The sequence below is a fragment of the Podarcis filfolensis genome (assembly GCF_964270895.1).
Source record: "Podarcis filfolensis genome assembly, chromosome: 11".
Classification (NCBI taxonomy): domain Eukaryota; kingdom Metazoa; phylum Chordata; class Lepidosauria; order Squamata; family Lacertidae; genus Podarcis; species Podarcis filfolensis.
The window spans coordinates 16,228,071-16,247,755 of NC_139613.1; the positions used below are offsets into that span (position 1 = coordinate 16,228,071).

Consider the following 19,685-nt stretch of genomic DNA (forward strand, 5'->3'; position numbering starts at 1 on the left):
ATACAGTCATACCTCACGTTACGTTTTTTCAGCATGCGTCCCACGGCGACCCGGAAGTACCGGAAAGGGTTACTTCTGGGTTTCGCTGCTCGCACATGCACAGTAGTGCTAAATCACGCTTCGCGCATGCGCACAAGCACCAAATCACGCTGTGCACCTGTGCAGATACGGCACTTCAGGTTGCGGGCTTTTCATGTTGCGAACGGGCCTCCAGAACAGATCCCATTCGCAACCAGAGGTACCACTGTACGTATTATGTCTCCCCCCCTTTTTATTTATATGTTTGGCTTTTACTGTATTGCATGTTGAAAAGTTTCAATAAAATAAATTTAAAAAGAGAGAAAAAGTGCTACAGTCTCAGACAGCTCCACATGCGGACTGCACTAAGCTTGTGAATAAGCCGTTATCTGTCTTTTCATTAGCCACATTGAAAAACGAATCATTGCACAATGAAGCAGGATTTTAACTTGCCCAGCAGCCCCTATGATCTTTGGTGTCCATTTTGCTATCTTGTCTATGCTGCTCCGGGGGGGGGGGGCAGGTTGCACTACTTTTTAGCAGACACAAACCGTCGCTTCATATGCAAACCTGCCCCACAGACAACTGGGACTCTGTTGAAAGCAGAGTACAGTAATTCATACAGGCTTTATGCTTCATCAACAAAATTAGCTGAAATCAAACCCATGTTTAATTCAATTAACAGTAGTGTCACGTTTTCATTTGTACAGAAAGCAGAGGGAGTTGATGGGGCGTACAAAATGGGCAACAGAGGAACTTTGGTACACAAATCCAATCTCATCCTTCAGTTTAATTCTTTGCAGGAGGGCGGGAGAAAACAGCTTGAAGGAACTGAGGGCAGAAGCAACACACCTGTTATGCACCTGCTAGTAACTAACCACAGCAAAATCAAACCAAGATTTTGCAATGATGGGAGCCTGCAAAACCTGACATTCCACAGTCAAGGGGAAGTAAACGATTCTTATAACCACAGAGTTTTAATTTTACTTACTTATTTATTTATTCTATAGGGCAGGAGGCAACAGAAAGTTTTCCATTAACCACAACTGCCAAGACCTTCTGTGAGTTCGTTCGGAAAGTTACATCTCATCTTAATGAGTCAAGATGATGATCAAGCCTTTTACTCATCTCCCACTTTGCTGGTTTAACAGCAGTTTCCCCATTTCCTCCAAACTGGGAAATTGCAGCTATATGCTTTGGAACAAACCAAGATATCAAATCAGCTTCAAAACATGCTGTAATATCTTGGATTGTTCCAGAAAGGATAACCACAGTTTCCTGGTTTAGAGAAAATGGGAAACAATGGTTAATGGAAGACTTTGTGGCTTGTTTGTTCATACTGCTGTTCAAGGGCAATAGACAAATAGGTCTTTTCATAGGCCATGAGAATGGTCTGGAAGGCACACGATGCATTCCTTTTGCTGAAGCTGCCCCAAGAATGAGGCATCACTGGGATATGTACGCTGCTCTGAGCTCTTTAAGAAAAGACCGAGATCTGAGCATGTAACACATACAACTACAGTGTGTTGTGAACGTACCTCAGTCCAATTGCTTACGGTCCAGTCTGATGGGCACAGGACATCTCTGTTACATGAAAGGTAAGTCTTTGGTTTCAGCAGATGTTTGCACTTCTCAGCAGGCAAAGCTTGCTCATCCAATCCCACTGTCTGGATGCAAAGGACGGTCCGTTTCTTCTCTCCTGCTGGGCCACAGGAGGTTGAACACTTCTGCCATTCTCCTGCCCACCATCTTCAGAGCAAAACAAAAAGAATTGGGGAACATCAAAAAGGGCATGCATGCTAAACCAGAGAATGAACGTTAGTAATACAAAGGAAACTTTGAGAAGAGTATATCCCTTAAATGTTATGTTCCAGGCTTGCAACTTTTCCTCCTCTGGGTTATGGGAAACTGCATATCAGCTCAGCAGAAGTACAAGCAACCCCAGTTTGTGCAGGATCACAATTGCGCACATATCGGTCTCACCTAAAACATTAGTTGCCTGGATTTCATTATTGTCTATCATGCACCTAGCATATTTTATTTGTGACGTTGGTGCTGTGGGTTAAACCACAGAGCCTAGGACTTGCTGATCAGAAGGTCAGCGGTTCGAATCCCAGCAACGGGGTGAGCTCCCGTTGCTCGGTCCCTGCTCCTGCCAACCTAGCAGTTCGAAAGCACGTCAAAGTGCAAGTAGATAAATAGGTACCACTCCGGCGGAAAGGTAAATGGTGTTTCCATGCGCTGCTCTGGTTCGCCAGAAGCGGCTTAGTCATGCTGGCCACAGGACCCGGAAGCTGTATGCCGGCTCCCTCGGCCAGTAAAGCGAGATGAGCAACCCCAGAGTCGGCCACAACTGGACCTAATGTTCAGGGGTCCCTTTACTTTATCGTGTTCACACTCACAATAACCACACCTGGAAACAGACCCTTATTATACCCATTTTAGAGACGGGAGCAAAGATCTAATTACAGTGAGTTACAGCGGCCAGCTGGCCTCCACCAGAAGTCAGGCGTTTAGCACCACAGGCCCCATGACATGGAACACTCTTCCTGTAAAGGCATCCTTACTTTTGACTTTGGGGCCTCTCTAGAAGAACTTGTTATGCTGACAAGCCTTTGCAGCGGTTTCAATTAATTAGCCAGGCACTTTAATGATGACCTGAATTGTTTTTAAGGATGCTGTCTGCTTAATAGTTGTACACCACCTTGATGTTACACAATGTGGTGGTAGAGAAATATTTCCTATAAACAAGCCCAAGAATCAACATTAGAAGGTCATTGCAACCATTATACATCCATCTGATCGCTGCAGATCTGCAAGAGAGGGCCTCCTGTAGGTACCATCGCAACAGGAAGTATGTGATATGCAATTTAGGAAACGGGCCTTTAGCATAATGGCATCTACCCTTTGGAACTCCCCTCTCCTCCGTTGTGTATCAAACAAATTCCCATGATTACTTCTGCATGGATGGTTGCGATTCAGAATGGAGGTTGTATGCCTCCTCTAACACATTCTGAAAATGGCATGCAAAGCACAACCCAGTGTGTGTGTTTGCACCAATTTGCTAGTGCAAGACTTCAGCACTACTTCAGTTAGCAAGTCAGGCTACAGTCCTCATCCCAAATGACAGAAGAGCTGCTTTGAAGAGGACCTGGTGTCTGATTAATTGGGAGCAGGTGCCCAGTTATCTTTTCTGTTTCTGTGCTTCTATTTTCAAAAAAAACCCTTCAGAGAAAAGAAAACCAATGTTTAGAAACTTACGTATTAACAAACTCTCTGTCTCACTTGGACAAACAATTTCTGAATGATGGACAGCTGGCGATGGGAAACAAAACGTGGTCCTTTGCATACTTGTTTAATTACTGTAGTCTACACCTTTGACATTTTCTAGGAAGCCTACATAATCCTCTCCATATATTAACTTGGAGCTGGTAAGCCCTTTAATCCCCACTGACTGCACATCTGCCGTTGCCAATTACATGTCCAGAGGATAGGAGTAGCATTGCTGGAAAACAGTGACAGTACTGACCTTCGCCTGAAATCTTAGATTTTCACTTATTTGTTCAAAAGCAAACACCTTTGGGAAATTACATATTGATCTCTCCAGCCCACGGCATTGCTAAATATCAATGCACAGCAAAGGGGAAGAAGTAGTTTCTTAATAAATTGATCAAAAGGGACAGAGGCGTCTTAGATTATGTTTTCTGCCAAGCAATTAGGGACACTGGAGAATGCCATTAGAAATGGAAACAGGAGTGGAAATTACCACAATTTCTGTGTTCAACACAGATCAGGAAAGGAAATCAGATTAATAGTAGTAGTAGTAGTAGTAGTAGTAGTAGTAATAACAACAACAACAACAATAATAATAGCAGCAGCAGCAGTATTTGATATTGTTGGGGGGATTTTTAGTCTGTGAATAGTATGTATATAATTACATTACTTTCTTAGTGGGGATAGATGGTGGGAAAGCTCACTGCCTGGTCCATAGGGGTATCCCCTATATTGGGAAGTGATGCTTCTTGTCCAGCTTGGGGTCTGAAGGGCTACAGCACCCCCTGCCACTGGAGTCTGCTGGAAGTGGTTTGTTCCATGGGGGGACGCCTATGGTCAACCACAACTGTCTATCAACCAGCAGGTAGGTTGGTTGATTGTGGGATATATGTCCAATGCCTACGCCAAACCAATTTTGTCTGTAATCCATATGGCTGTGACCCAATTTGAACCCAACCCATCTCTCCTGGTATTCATTTGCTGCCTGCGCATCCCCCATGGGCCCACAGATGTTATACTTCACATCCTAAATGGAACCAGTGAAAGGGAACTGTGTTGCCACACAAGCCCCATTCACTGAAAATTGAGAGTCAAAAGATCCAGTGGGCTGAGACTTGAGAATGAATCTGATTTAATTTAGTGGGGCTTACTTCCGAGCAAACATGTAGTTTCCTTGGTGACTCTAGCACTCTTTTTAATCTAACCACAAAATTCCTCTGAGCCTCTGGCTTACGCTCAGATATTAAGAGAGGCCATTAGTTATCAGATTGGATTATGCTGTCAGCTGGCTTCCCAGTAATTAGACCTGAGGAATCATTGCATTGTGTGGTTCAGATACTTTACAAAATTATTTACATGGGGTGTCAAAGACATCGCCTTGCTGAGATGTTACTGCTTATTATTGTCAGCATCGATATATCTCGGGAGAAGATGGAAGTGTGTGCCATTGAGGGTAAAGTCAAGCCATTGGAGAGTTACAGCACCTGCTGTAGAGACCAATACAGGAGAGACATGTTTTATTGCAGCTGGGGGAGATGAAGGTGTCTGGTTTTGCTGGTGCAGATGCAGCAGTGAGTTTTTCCTTCTACGCTCCTTCCAGTGGTCATTTCTCTTCTGGTCACACTGGTATGCATAGCTACTAAGGAGGCATGAAAAGTGGCAATTTCCCTAACTGATGATCAGTGTTTCAACTGTAAAATCAGTGGGATATGTCATAAAATTAATTGCTGACAGATGCAAAGCAAGGTTAGTTAGCAGGAATGTTCTTAGCTAAAGAAGCCACTTCTGGGCTCAACATTATGACAAAGTTCAAAACATGCCACCTGCTAAAAGGTAAAGGTAAAGGGACCCCTGACCATTAGGTCCAGTCGTGTCCGACTCTGGGTTGCGACGCTCATCTCACTTTATTGGCCGAGGGAGCCGGCGTACAGCTTCCAGGTCATGTGGCCAGCATGACTAAGCCGCTTCTGGTGAACCAGAGCAGCGCACGGAAACGCTGCTTACCTTCCCGCTGGAGTGGTACCTATTTATCCACTTGCACTTTGACGTGCTTTCGAACTGCTAGGTTGGCAGGAGCTGGGACTGAGCAATGGGAGCTCACCCTGTCGCGGGGATTTGAACCACCGACCTCCCGATCGGCAAGTCCTAGGCTCTGTGGTTTAACCCACAGCGCCACCCACGTCCCAATGCCACCTGCTAGCATGGTTAAATGATGATTTCTTGGGTGATCCCCAAACCAATAGATTTCAGGTAGCAATCCTATATTCACTGACCATTGAATTCAATGGGGTTTGTGAAATGGTGCTAAATGCGCCTTTGCTCTTGCAGCTTTTGTTTCATATTTGCTAATAGCAGGGGGCAAGGAGAGGAATTCTCATTCGCACCCACTCACGGAAATCTCCTCTGAGCTCCAGGAGGAAAGTGTTCATTTTGGTTGCAGCTGAGGCTGATAGCACACTGAGACTAAAAGTAGTGATGGAGGTGTGATTTTCATCAAGACCACAGCAGGGGAAGGAGGAGAGTGTTGTTGTTTTTAAAGTCCCCATGCACCATTATCCCAATTAAAGTCCCCCCATACCTCCTATGGGCATTTAAAAAGTAAAAGTCAACAGCAAACCACATATTTAGTGTCCCTTCTAATATGGCCCACATTTAGGTAGGTTCGTCATGTCAGTCAAGAATTTAAAACAGCTGCCATGAGTCTCAGGAGTTGGCCTTTTTGTAAACTCACATATACCATATCTTCTCTGGAATCATTAGATATTATTGCTATCAAGATGCACACCAAAATGGAAACCTGTCGCATGACTCGCTTTGCCAACCAGACCCTTCGATGCTCAAACATGCTATAAATAATAGGGCAGGCGGAGAGGGTTTGTCGAGTGACCAGTGTTGTCAAAACTGCCCATCACTGTGCACTGAAAGACCTTCCCCCCCCCTTACTGTGTTTCCTAAGGGAAAGGGGACCATAGATGCTTCTCTCCTCAGCAAAATAGTAATAATAATAATAATAATAATAATAATAATAATAATAATAATAATAATACTAAATTTATACCCCGCCCACCTGGCTGAGTTTCCCCAGCCACTCTGGGCGGCTCCCAATCGAGTGTTAAAAACACATCACAGCTTCCCCAAACACAACCTGTTAACCTCTCAGCTGGCTGACAAAACCTCTCCTGTCCAGGCTAGTGGGATAGGTCAGGTGTAAGTCAACAGGTGTTTCCTTGTAAACACCTGGGGAATTGTGACAGAAGATGGGTAATACCAAGCACTTAAATGGTGCCTTTTCTGAGTGTTCACTGACAGCTGCTCCTTAAGGCAGGGTGCGTTGCAGAAACGGAAAGGGGGGTTAGAGATGGTGGTTTGCTTTACAGCAGAGGCGGGGACCTGTGAGCATCCAGGCATGGTTGGGCTCCAACTTCCATCACCCCACAAGCTAGTATGGCCAATGGTCAGGAATGATGGAGCCCAATCTCTGGAGAGCCATATATTCTTCCATCCCTGCCTTAGAGGGCTGTCTACATAGCAGGCCTGTCACTGAAATGAAACTGGGACAGAGGATGCTGGTTGACGCATTGTTCTCTTATTCACTATCCTATCAGTTTAATGTCATTCATTTCTGAAGCTGTTTTATTAGTTCTTTTTAAAATGTGTCCTTTCTTCTATCATCTGTCTACCTATCACAATGTTGTTTGGCCTACATTTCTTCTGACAGACTGCTGTTCGTTGCCATCTTTACCCATGAGTATATTCCTCTAAATTACACACACACACACACACACACACACACACACACACCCTACCTTGGTGGACAGTCCCTTTCCATGCATTTCTTTTGTTTCCCACTGGGCTGTGTTTCGAGATCACAAAACAGGTTTTTCACCACACCTCTCCCTTTTCTCACACAGTGGGCCATCTGCTGTTGGAAACCTACGAGAAGGGAAGGAGACACGTGCTGCATACAGAGGCAATGCCTGGCTTCGAAGAGAAGAGCCATCACAGAATTTTAGAGCTGGGTTGCTGGTCATCCAGTCTGGCCCCTTTGCTCACTGCGGGATCTACAATGCAGGATGTGACCGCAGCATCTCCAGCAGCCTTGGGCTGTTCTCTGATCTGTTCCATGACCCTCAGAAACACCAAGCAATGCCCAATTTTCAGTGTACTCATGAAGCAGGCAAGCAGCTAATCGTTTATTCATTAATTTATCTGAGAGCAGAAAACCACGACTTGTCTTAATCAGCTGTGCAACCTAACATGACATTAAGCGATTTCCTTTAGGGTAGTTAAGCAATTATCCTTATGAAATGACTAGGAAGTGGAGGTGGGTACCATGCCTAGGATCAAGCAAGATTAGTGCAGTGGTACATCAATAAAATGGAACTGAACAGCTCAGGAATTGCAGGTTTGAATGATGGCTGCATCCACAGCCCGCTCCCCCCCAAAAAACATTTTGACAAATTTGGACATTTGCTACATAACCTACAGAAGCCTGAAGGGTGTCATTTTTCCTTCTTCCCAAAGTCTCTGCATTTTTAACAACTATACAACAGACAGAAATTCAACAGGGGGAGCTTTCTAAAGCACCATGTCAGGAAAAGCTGTCCTGGTAGAATTTTGTCACAGAGCCTCTGTCAATAAAAAGAAGATGTCGACTCTAAGGCAGTGCTCACTTCTATCTGTCACAGGGGTGGGGAACTGATGGTACTCCAGATGTTGGATTTCAACTACAATCAGCATGCATGAGTAATGGTCAGGGATGATGGGAACTGTAGTCCAACATGTGGAAGGGTCTTAAAAATATGGTTTTGGGTGTGAAGAATTCAAATCTGCTATTTTTGCCGACGGACAACATTTGGCTTGGTTTGATGAAGAGGCACATAAGCAGCTTTTGGAAAACCAAATAATTTTAATTTTACCCTTTGAAATGTCAGGCAATGCTAAATGGATGGATGGATGGATGGATAAATACAAGTACTTGGTAATTATTTTTAATGATTTCTCTGCAATTTTATGCACATTTTACTTACCAAGCCAAACTAAATTATATCAATTTAACCAAACTGCCTTTTGAATTCCCAAGTCATGTGACAACTAGTTAGCACCCCTCTTTTTTCTGGAATTTGAAAGTTGAAAAATTCAGCACGTCCCAGGGCACATGGCTCAAGGTAAGTGTTAATAAAACTCAGTTTGCCAGCTTCTGAGCAACCCATTTGTTCCTTGATGAACACGCTGTTAAGATAATTAACGCCAAAGCAGCCGGCAGAGAGAGGAAGACGGCAGCACTAATGTTGTTTACCTCTCCCACAAGTCACACTGCAACTTGTCCAGCTTCCATATTGCCAAAAATACTCTGGCTCTTCCACATCATTCTCAGAGCTCCAGCCTTTACGGACAGTATACTCATATTTCACTCCAGGGTTATTTTCCTGAAAAAGGAGCTGAGAAGAAACAACTGTCAATTTTGGTCACAAAATGGTTCCAAGCAAACAAATGGAGAAAGCAAGAAAGCTTAAAGGTAAAGGTAAAGGGACCCCTGACCATTAGGTCCAGTCATGGCTGACTCTGGGGTTGCAGCGCTCATATCGCTTTACTAGCCAAGGGAGCCGCCGTACAGCTTCCGGGTCATGTGGCCAGCATGACTAAGCCGCTTCTGGCGGACCAGAGCAGCGCACGGAAACGCCGTCTACCTTCCCGCTGGAGCGGTACCTATTTATCTACTTGCACTTTGACGTGCTTTTGAACTGCTAGGTTGGCAGGAGCTGGGACCAAGCAATGGGAGCTCACCCCGTCGCAGGGATTTGAACCGCCGACCTTCTGATCGGCAAGCCCTAGGCTTTGTGGTTTAACCCACAGCACCACCCGCGTCCCATCAAGAAAGCTTAGGTATGTTCTAAAGCACCTTCCAGGTATTGCTAGAATGCATCTTCCATCATACCTGACTAGGGATGGAAGAAGGCATCATTTTTGGCCATGGACTGGCTGGATGCAGAGGAGTGGCGGGAGGTACCAGCCACGGAAACCCCAAGGGAAGCCTTCGGGGAAGAGGGAAGAAGGTCCCGAGCCAGGGGGTTGGTGGTGGGATGACAACGAGTTGTCAGAGGAAGAAGGAACAGACTGAGAGGAGGTGACAGCAGCAGGAGAGGTGGCAGGCTTTAATGAACAGGAAGAGGCTGTGGCTGAGAGCAGTTCAGACTCTGACTCCAGAGGCTGAGGGGAGGGTGGCCAAGAGGCAGAGTGGAGAAGAAACCAGGCTGCTGAAGAAACCAGGGAATCTCCCCCTCCTGCTGTGATCAGCTCCCTTTCCTCCTGGTCTCCTAGAACTCATGGAGAAATGAAATGGGCAAAGCAGAGGGTGGTCTGAGACTGCGTGGGAAAGACCCTGGAGAAGAGGAGTCCTAGCAAGAAAAGCTAATGATATTCTAGGCTGCATCAACAGAAAGAAGTCTAGTGCCCAGATCAAGGGAAGTAATAGTACCGCTCTATTCTGCCTTGATCAGACCACACATGGAATACTGTGTCCAATTCTGGGCACCACAATTTAAGAAGGGTGTTGGCAAGCTAGAGTGTGTGCAGAGGAGGGCAAGATGATCGAAGGTCTGGAAATCAAGCTTTAGAATTTCTCCTTCCTTCCTGACCCCTGTTGGCTGGGGCTGATGAGAACAGGGGTCCAATAACGTTTAGAGGGCACATATTCATAAAAGCAGCCCAGTCCAAACCTCCCAGCAATTTCCCAAAGCCACTTGCACATATGACACGTTCCCCTACCTGTAGCCACAACGATTCATTCGTGGGCCCAGCGGCAGTGAGGTTTTCCAGGTCACCCTTTCTTCCATATTGAAATATCGTTCCCGCCACTTTGTAGTCTCCATTCCATTGGATAATAAATCCTCCATTTAGGTAATACTTTCCCGGGTCCTCACTCCGTAGCGCAAGGAAATTCCCAGCTTCTGCCACTTCCAGCACCTTGATGTTCCTTGCGCCTTTTGGAATTAGGCCAATATCAACATACCCTATGGGGGAAGAAGCAACATTCACCAGTTTTAACAACAGAATATTAATGCACTCTGCCTAGGTCACATCTATGGCATATAGTTAGAGCACATTTAACACACATTGCAAGTTTTCACCCAAAATCCTGGGAACTATTGTTTATCCCTCACAGAGCCACAATTAGCAGCACACTTAACGAATTACGGTTTTATTCCAAATTACTGCCCTTGGACAAATCTGATGTGAACATTCCATAACAGCACATTAATCACACATGTCCTATTGAGTTTGGTAAGTCTGGTTCCCAGGTACGCAGCTAGAGGTTTGCAGCATAATTGGGTACTTCTTATCTTGCCTAGTCAGGTTTAATATTTTGAACAAATTATTGCTGAAAAGGCCTCTGAAACAATTGAGTCTAATTTTTCTGCTATCACTTGATTTTTTAAAAAAATGTCTTGGTTGATTAATTGCATGAATATCCGTTAATTACTTAATTAAAGCAGCATAAATTTAATCCCACCCACTTTCATTTCCTCCCCCCTCCCCTCCAAGTGTCCCCCACCCGTCCCCGGCAACCTCTTGTTTGAGGTGATGAGCTTCTGGGTATCGACCAGCTAATTTTCTTTTCTGCAAAGCAATGCACTTTTCAGGTGGTTTTTTTATAAATAATGCATGAGTATGAAATCTGCATATGAATGAAGAAAATAGTTCTGAAGGAAAAGACACTCTGCGGGGGTGGGTGGGTGTTGGAGGTCTAGAAATGCAACCATGTTGCATTGGGCCCCATCCTGAAAGTGGAATTCCTGTGTGAATTCCCCTTCCTCCCAACTCCTTCCTCTGCGTGGCCCCGGGCACTGGCAACCCATGCTACACCACTGATGACCACTACTTACCCAGCTACTGCTGCTACCCCAGAACATTGTGGGAAATGGCCACCTCAGCCAGACCCACTTCACTGCCTCTGCAAGCTGGCTCCTGTCTGTGTCTCACTCCCCATACCAGCCTAGTGTTGAAGTGAGAATCAGTTGCCATTCCTGCACATGAAAGGGCAAGGGCATCTTGTCCTTTGCCTGAGATGGCAAAATGTCTTGGCTCAGCGCTGTTGATCATGGGCTGTACCAGAGGGATTAGCTAGGCACAGCTTTTTTGAAACGTTTCTCAATTCCTTCATCCAAGTTATTTATAAAGACGTTGAACAACAACGGACCCAGAACAGAACTCTGCGGCACCCTACTTGTCCAGGATGATGAGGAACCATTAAGTGAGCACTCGTTGGGTTGGGTCAGTCAACCAGCTATAAGAGTTATTTGCCCAGCCTACATTTTACCAGCATCACCGCAAGAATATCATGGTGCACTTTGTCGAAAGCCTTAGTGAAATCAAGATACACTGTGTCCTCAGCAGAAAACCTTTGCTGCAGGATTCAGCTGATTAGAAAGTAGAGAAGAAGGTCTCCTCCAGCAGTTTTTTTTTAAAATGAAAGGATTATCAAAGAGGAGCAGATGTACTAAATTTTGCAGGCAGCTTTAGATCAATGATTTATCTCCATTATTACCTTATTATGACATTCCGACAGAATAGCCTTTCAGACCTACATTTGCAATGGGTGGGAGCCTGCACACATATCTTTGGCTCAGAGGTTTATCTTCAATACGGCCAAGGTCTTTAAAGCCTAAGTACAGCCTCTGACTGTGATCGCCACATGGATTCACACAGCAAGGCTGGATCTGCAGAACTTTAAAGCTGCCGCAAACTCACAGACAAAACAAGGTGTCCAGCATGATAAAATTGAAATCTTTAACATTCGGCTCTCCTTTCCATGTAACCACAGGCAAGAATAAAAGTCTAACATAATCTGAGAAAATTAAATAAAAGATAGAGATATGCTTCTGGTTAGACGAAAAGCTTTTCCCTATTGCGCCACTTCTCAAAGGTTTCTGCTCGCTCGCTCTCTTCTCTCGCTCCAAGGTCTTGAAAGGAAAAAAACCCTGAAAGTTCTTGCAAAGATACAAAAGAAACTTTTCACAAGGTAAAAAAATTAATAAAACGTGATGTTGTAGAGATGAAGAGATTTATCGTGGCGTTAGCTTTTGCGGACTAGCGTCTACTTCTCAAAATAGTTTGCCAGTGCTTATGCCACAATAAACCCACTTGCAGCCCAGTCCAAGGAACACAGGAAGAGACCTTAATACTTAGTCACAGAAGGAGGTTCAGCAAGCTGAGTCTCATCTACAATGACTGGCATTGGCTCTCCAGGGTTTCAAAGAGAGCTCTCTCCCCTGCACCTTCTTGGAGATGACAGACTGAACTTGGGAATTTCAGTATGCAAAGCAGGTACTCTACCTGTCAGCCACAGCTATGGCCTCTGCTACGCATGACTGCTGAGAATTAATGCACAAGGGGGTGAATTCTCAGGTGAATGGGTATAAAATAGCAGCTTGAGCCTGGTGCCAAAGGATGCAATTTTCCCTATAATAGATTGTCATGGCTACCCCTCTGGAAATTGTACTTATGTACTCAAAGAGGCTGAGTCATGCAGTCCAGTCCTTTGCAACCTAGCAGTCATATTTATCGCCCTATTGATCCAAGTGGATTCAATATACCCTCCTTAATAAAGGAGATATTGCATTCAGTATTGCTTCACATCCCCCAATTCCTTCTACAGGTTCGTTTTCTCTCCTTTTGTGACAGAGTGTTAGTGTCTCAGAGTATGTTTTGTCAGCAAGCATCATTGCTCATTGAAATTGCTGCAGAAAAACACTGCGGGGGGGGCATTATTCACCTGCTCCTTCACTTTGGTTGAAGGCTATCTTCACAGTCTGACAAGAGGATCCATCTCCCAGGCAAACTCCACATTGATCTTCTGTGGCATTGGAATCCATCTCATAATCACAACCGATGGTCTGAAGGAAGACATGGTTTTTTTCAGAATAGAGGTTGCATGCATTATGGGATCAGCACTAACCAATCAGCAAATGCCTGCCAGAGACTATTTTGCTATTTGCATCATTCTGCAGCTCCCATGTCTTAAGGTGTGTCCATGTGACGGGTATTTTCTGCAGGTCAAAGCCAATTTGAAACATCTTTAGAGTCCAGCTGACCTTCCCAGGCTGCAGAGCAACAAGGCTTCAATTACAAGGGAAGAAGAAGCCCACTAGTCTAACCTTGACTCCCTCCAGTTTTACTCAAAACATATCTTCATCTGTAGCCTTCTAAAGACAGTAACCAAGGAAGAAATTACACATTATCATGGTCATCTGATTTGCATTTCAGTGCAATATTTTTCTTCCGCATATAGCTGACATGCAGTGGGTGCTGCTGCTCTGGATTGGGACCTTAGCCTGAGGAGAGGAGGGAGGTGTTAGCTCTGGTTGCCTCAGCTCAAAAAGGGTATTGTGGATTGGGAAAAGATTCAGGAGGAAAAGGTAAAGGGACCCCTGACCATTAGGTCCAGTCGTGACCGACTCTGGGGTTGGGGCACTCATCTCGCTTTATTGGCTGAAGGAGCTGGCATACAGCTTCCGGGTCCTGTGGCCAGCATGACTAAGCCGCTTCTGGCAAACCAGAGCAGTGCACGGAAATGCCGTTTACCTTCCCACCAGAGTGGTACCTATTTATCTACTTGCACTTTGACGTGCTTTTGAACTGCTAGGTTGGCAGGAGCAGGGACCGAGCAACGGAAGCTCACCCCATCGAGGGAATTTGAACCGCTGACCTTCTGATCGGCAAGCCCTAGGCTCTGTGGTTTAACCCACAGCGCCACCCGCGTCCCAAAGGATTTAGCAGAGGGTAACCCAAATGATCAAGATGCTGGAGCAACACCTCTAAAAGGATGGGTTGCAGCATTTGGGGCTTTTAAGTCTAGAGAAAAGGCAAAGAAGAGGCGACATGACAGTGTGCAAAATTATGCATATGATGGACAAAAGTCTTTCTCCCTCTCTCAGAACACTAGAGTTCGTGGACATCCAAAGAAGCTGAATGTTGGAAGATTCAGAACATGCAAAAGAAAGTCCTTCTTCACACAGCAGATAGTTAAACTAAGGAACTTGCTCCTACAGGAGGCAGTGGTGGTTTAAAAGAAGATTAGACCATGGAATATAGGGCTATCCGTGGCTGCTAACCATGATGGCCAGTGTTTTTTTTCTGGGGGGACGCAGTGTTGATATTTTCACCCCCTCCCATCACAAGAATCTCCTGATCTGATGTTTTGAGAAAGGAGGGGGCGGAAACTGCTCTTCTACTCTTCCTTCATGACCGACTGCCTGACTCTGTGTGTGGAGAGAGTCTTATCTATGTAGTGACTAGATGGCTGAGTGGGAGAGGTAACACTCAGGCAAGCCAGTAGTTCTTTAGTTTGTAGTAGCTGTTAGAAATAAAAGGAGTTATGCTTCACAGCTAGCTTCCGCATTATTTATACTCTGCTGAGTCTGGTGCTCACAATGCACAGTTGTGGGTCCAGTGCACTGGAACCTGTTTTCCAAGACTGGAAGGTCTCTGAAAGTGCTCCAGTCGCCTAGCCCAGTCGGGGCAGAACCAGTTTTTGAGCCCAGTCGCTGCACATCGGTTGAAAGGTGTACTGACACATAGGGGTACGCATACCCCTAAACAATTTGCGAATCTAAGTTTGGCCTCATTGAGGGGCAGTATTTCTATATGAGTAGGAAACTGAGAGTACCCCTAAACATTTTTTTTAGAAAAAAAGCACTGATGATGACTATGTTCTCCCTCCACTGTTGGAGGCAGTAAGCTTCTGGATATTATACATATGCCCATACAGTTTTAATAATTTGCTTCTAAATACCAGTGGCTTGAGACTTCAGAGGGAGAGAGTGCTCTGGCACTCAGACCTTGATTGCAAGCTTCCTGCAGTCCACTGGTTGGTCACTGGGAAAACTAGATAGGCCACTGGCCTGATTCAGCAGGGGGATTCTGATGTCATTTCCCCTCATTAGAATGGAACTCCCTAAGGCTGCTTTCCCATCTCACCACCAGGGTCCAGATATGGACCCCCCCCAACCCCTGTGAAAGAAAAATATTGCATTCAGAAGCGAAACATGTGACAAACACATGACATCTAGTTTGGCCCTGAAGCAGCCATCACAAAAGGTAAAGAGGATTTCCTCCCTTCTCAACTGTAACTTATAACAACTGTGTTTTTCTGCCCCAGCTACCTGGATAATGTGAGGGGATGCAAAAAGAGCCATAAACAGAAGAAAAGAAAAAGGATGGTAAACTACTGCTCTATGCTATCTCTCCGTATCTCCACCTGTATTCTGAATGCGTTTTCATTTCCAGCTGTAACATTTCCATATCTGTACATCTTGATGCTATCAAACTGCATTTGTGGCAGGTTGAATGACTATCAGTAGGGAACACGTTTATCGTTCCTTTTGACACTTGACAAAACGTCCTTTTGTTCCCTGGAGCTCAGCAACTGGCCCTGCCCATTAAAACGCTGATACTTCTTAATCACCAGTTCTGCAGCAGACACCAAAGGGCAATTTTTATGGACCTCAAAGACACTTGTATAACTACTTGCAACTTCTTAATCAGCTGCCATTGTGTGAGGCAGCCGACAGACGCCATCTTGGAAGACCCTTAAATATATGTGAAAATTAAGAACCACCCTGTGGAACTATAAAAAGGTAAAAGTAAAGAGATCCCTGACCATTAGGTCCAGTCGTGACCGACTTTGGGGTTGCAGTGCTCATCTCGCTTTATTGGCCGAGGGAGCCAGCATACAGCTTCCGGGTCATGTGGCCAGCATGACTAAGCCGCTTCTGGCGAACCAGAGCAGTGCACGGAAACGCCGTTTACCTTCCCGCCAGACTGGTACCTATTTATCTACTTGCACTTTGACATGCTTTTGAACTGCTAGGTTGGCAGGAGCAGGGACCGAGCAACGGAAGCTCACCCCGTCACCGGGATTCGAACCACCAACCTTCTGATCGGCAAGTCCTAGGCTCTGTGGTTTAACCCACAGCGCCACCCGGGACCCTGTGGAAATATAAATATGGCCAAATTCATGCACACATACTCACAAATCCTTGTTATGGGCTTGTGTGTCCCAAGTGTTTCCATGTGCTTAACAATGCCCCTGATACTGTTGGCTGGCAAACGCAAGTGGTTCGTATTTATTGACTAACCAGTTCTTGTAAGAACATAGAACGAGCCTGTTGGATCAGGCCAATGACCCTCTGGTGCAGTATTCTGTTCTCACAGTGGGCAGCCAGATATGTGTGGGAAACCAGGACCAGAGCACAAGAGCATTCTAACTTCCTATGGCTTCCAGCGACTGTTATTCAGAAGCATGACTTTCTCTGACCGTGGAGGCAGAGCGTAGATATCATGTCTAGCAGCCAATGTTAGTGTTATCCTCCATTAATTTGCCTGACCCTCTTTTAAAGCCATCCAGTTTAACTTGGATTAATAGTTTATGTGGCTTATTGACTCACCCAAATATCAAATTCATTTATTTCAAGGGATCTTGAGCAAGCTGCTATTGAAATTCTATTAGAACAAAAACGCTTTTGGCTTCTTGAACATTTTCCAAAGCACAACGCCCCAGAACGGTGCCAAACAGAACAAAATTAGTGTTGCCCTATGAAGAGCCTTCCAAAGAGATGTGTCAGGGCATCTTCACTGGGGGGAAAAACAGATTGGAACCTTTTCTTCTTGTGACTTGGAGCAGTCATCATCTGTAGCGATGAGTGAATCTTCAAAGGTCATAGTGGCTCAGCAGTGACAATTGATAAAAAGACTCGCTTAGCTGGGCCATTATCAAAGCTGTTGCCTGGGACCATATGAGAATAGCTCTTTTCATGCCCAGCATAGGAATATTTTGTAACTACCGTTGCTGAAGGCCAATTTCCACCAAATCTAGCCCCTGATGGATTTCCGGGATAAGGAAAAGCGGACGACCATGCGGTGCTGTTACTGCTCAAGGCAGTTTACACTGAAAACTTGCAAACAGACCCAACTGTTTATTACAGTAGTGGTTATTTCTCAAATTCCTGACCAACAGGAAACACATCAATATCATGTTCTCTCGACTTAGCCTTTTGGCTGAGTGGATATTTGTCCTCCTGTTGTGTTGCTGTGCACTGCTGTTTTGTGGTGCCATTTTGTTATGTTGTTATTGCTTGCTTTGTGGTGCTATTTTATTACTTTAATACAAAATTGTACTTGCTTTAATTGTGGCATCTTTTTAACCCACTCTGGGAACATTTGGGGAAGGGCTGGCTATAAGTACAAATAGTAAACAAACAAGTAATCTGGGATACGCAGGATAAACTAATGTAATGATGCCTTTGTAGATTATTTGGAAACCCCAGTTAATTCAGAATGCAGCCCCAATATCAACCCCATATCCATGAGCCCCCAACCCCTTCCCCATTCTAACCAGCCCCCAACTCCTAGGCCTCACCAATCTTCTTGCCAACCCTCAAAACATGGAATATGAGTTTTGAGGATATCGCTTGTTAAAATGATCCCAAATGTAAAGAGCAGCACAGGGATTTAAGACCATGGCTCTGATGGCCCTTTGAGGCCTGAAAATCTGTAGTCCCATGAAGTGTTCAAAGAAGGAAACATACCCAATACCTTACACATGCCATTAACACAGACGTCTCTGCTGTTGTTTCCTTCAAAGCAAGGCGTACCGTCAATGACAGCATCAAGCATTTTCTCTGAAAAGTGGTTGTTCGTGGGACGGCATTGTAGCTCACAAGGATTAGCTGAAGGGAAACCCCCAAAGTTATATCAGTTACTATAGACACACACGACTGCAAGGTTGTGGTGCAAGTATAAAACGAAAAGTTAAAAGTAAGTAGCTTGGCAACAGGTGACAGTAAGACACTGCCTCCCATTAAGAGACATTTGTGGCAGAAATCTGAGAGCAGCACGTGCTAGAGGGATCATTGCTACAATCATCCTGCATGGGTCAGAGCACTTGGTTTGCATGCAGAAGGTCGCAAGTTCAATCCCAGGCACATCAAGTGTCATGGGCTGGCTCGATGCAGAGGAGTGGTGGAGGCACCAGTGGGGAATCCCCAGGGTGAAAAAGCTCAGAGCCTGGGGGTTGGTGGTGAGATGATGTCAAGTATGGGAGTTCTCCTCTCCCTCCTGGTAGTTCACCAATAAGAATGAACAAGTATCTGGTGGATTTTGTTAGGAACGTCCTACTCTCGTGTAGGACCTTGGCAGAGACACATGCCCGACTAGCATGTTCTCTCCCTCCTGGTCAATTGTTCGGGAGCTTCAAAAGCTTTCTGCAACCCAAACATCACAGCGACTGATGCCTTGGAGACATCAGCACACTTAGGGATCCGCAGAGTATTCGCAGTTTGCGTAACAGAACTCAGTAGCTCAGCATTTTGGCTAATCTACGTTTATTTACATATAATACACTCAGAGCATTCTGCTTTAGCTCCTTCATCTTTCTCATCAGACAGCAAAGAGAGAAAGAACAAAGGATAACAATCCCACTTCACGGAACACAGTAATACCAAAACATCCTGTCTCTGTCACTTCCCACACTGTGGAATGAAAACATACACCGTCATGCGATAGACAACAATCTCATGACTGCAGACACGGGGAATGAATCTCCAACAGATTTATAGTCTTTTTATTACAGTATCAGGTTGCGAATACAGATCGGCATCTCTCTGCAAGGATCGGAGTGGCTCACTCTGATTCCCCCCCCCCTTCCGCAGCAAAAAGCAGACCGATGGGAAGTCCCTCCCCTCTTGCTTCTCCTTTGTTCTCTGACACGCTCATACTGTTAGAATTCCTGCTCTGTGATTGCAGTCATGGGAAGAGGCTGTGGCAGAGAGCAGTCCAGACTCAGAGGGAGGTCAAGCGGCAGGGTGGAGGCTGGCTGCTGAAGAATCCAGGGACTCTCCCCCTCCTGCTGTTACCAGCTCCCCTCTCCACTGGTCTCCCGGAACATACAGAGGTATGAAGAGGGCAGAGCAAAGAGAGACAAGACGATGGAGCCTTAGTCTGCTAGGGAAGGAACAGGCGAAGGATCCTTAGAGAAGTGGCAACTGCCTCATTGGGGCAAGACCTACTGGGAAGGGTTGCTGGGCTCACTAGTCTCGCACTGTTTTAGTTTCTTTGAATAAAGAATTAACTTCACTGACACTAGTTTTTTTTTTTAATTGCTGATCTATTCCTGACTTGGGCTACTGACTTTGGGGGTAGGGCTGGGAGAGAACCCTGCCTCTGGAGAGTCACTGCCAGGGCTCACCCATGCTTACCTTTGCTCCACATTTCTAGGAGCAGATCTGAGCTTTCCAGGTCTCTGTGTGAGTGCTTTTCTTTTTGCCCTGGCACTTTCCCTGAGAAAACCTGCTCTTTACTGCTGAATCGGAGCAAATGGCAACCCACAGAAAACC

At 45.4% G+C, this 19,685-nt stretch overlaps 1 protein-coding gene across 1 annotated transcript in view; it reads right to left on the bottom strand.

The window, feature by feature from the left end:
• The window catches only part of ADAMTS12 (ADAM metallopeptidase with thrombospondin type 1 motif 12), a 114,786-nt gene that overhangs the window by 13,962 nt on the left and 81,139 nt on the right, over window positions 1-19,685 (bottom strand). Inside the window, exons 13-18 of the mRNA XM_083575504.1 lie at window positions 17,887-18,020; window positions 13,067-13,187; window positions 10,060-10,304; window positions 8,591-8,732; window positions 7,098-7,224; window positions 1,557-1,767 (exon numbers count right to left, since the gene is read on the bottom strand). Coding sequence (XP_083431630.1) covers window positions 1,557-1,767; window positions 7,098-7,224; window positions 8,591-8,732; window positions 10,060-10,304; window positions 13,067-13,187; window positions 17,887-18,020 — 980 coding nt within the window. The remainder of the gene's footprint in view (window positions 1-1,556; window positions 1,768-7,097; window positions 7,225-8,590; window positions 8,733-10,059; window positions 10,305-13,066; window positions 13,188-17,886; window positions 18,021-19,685) is intronic.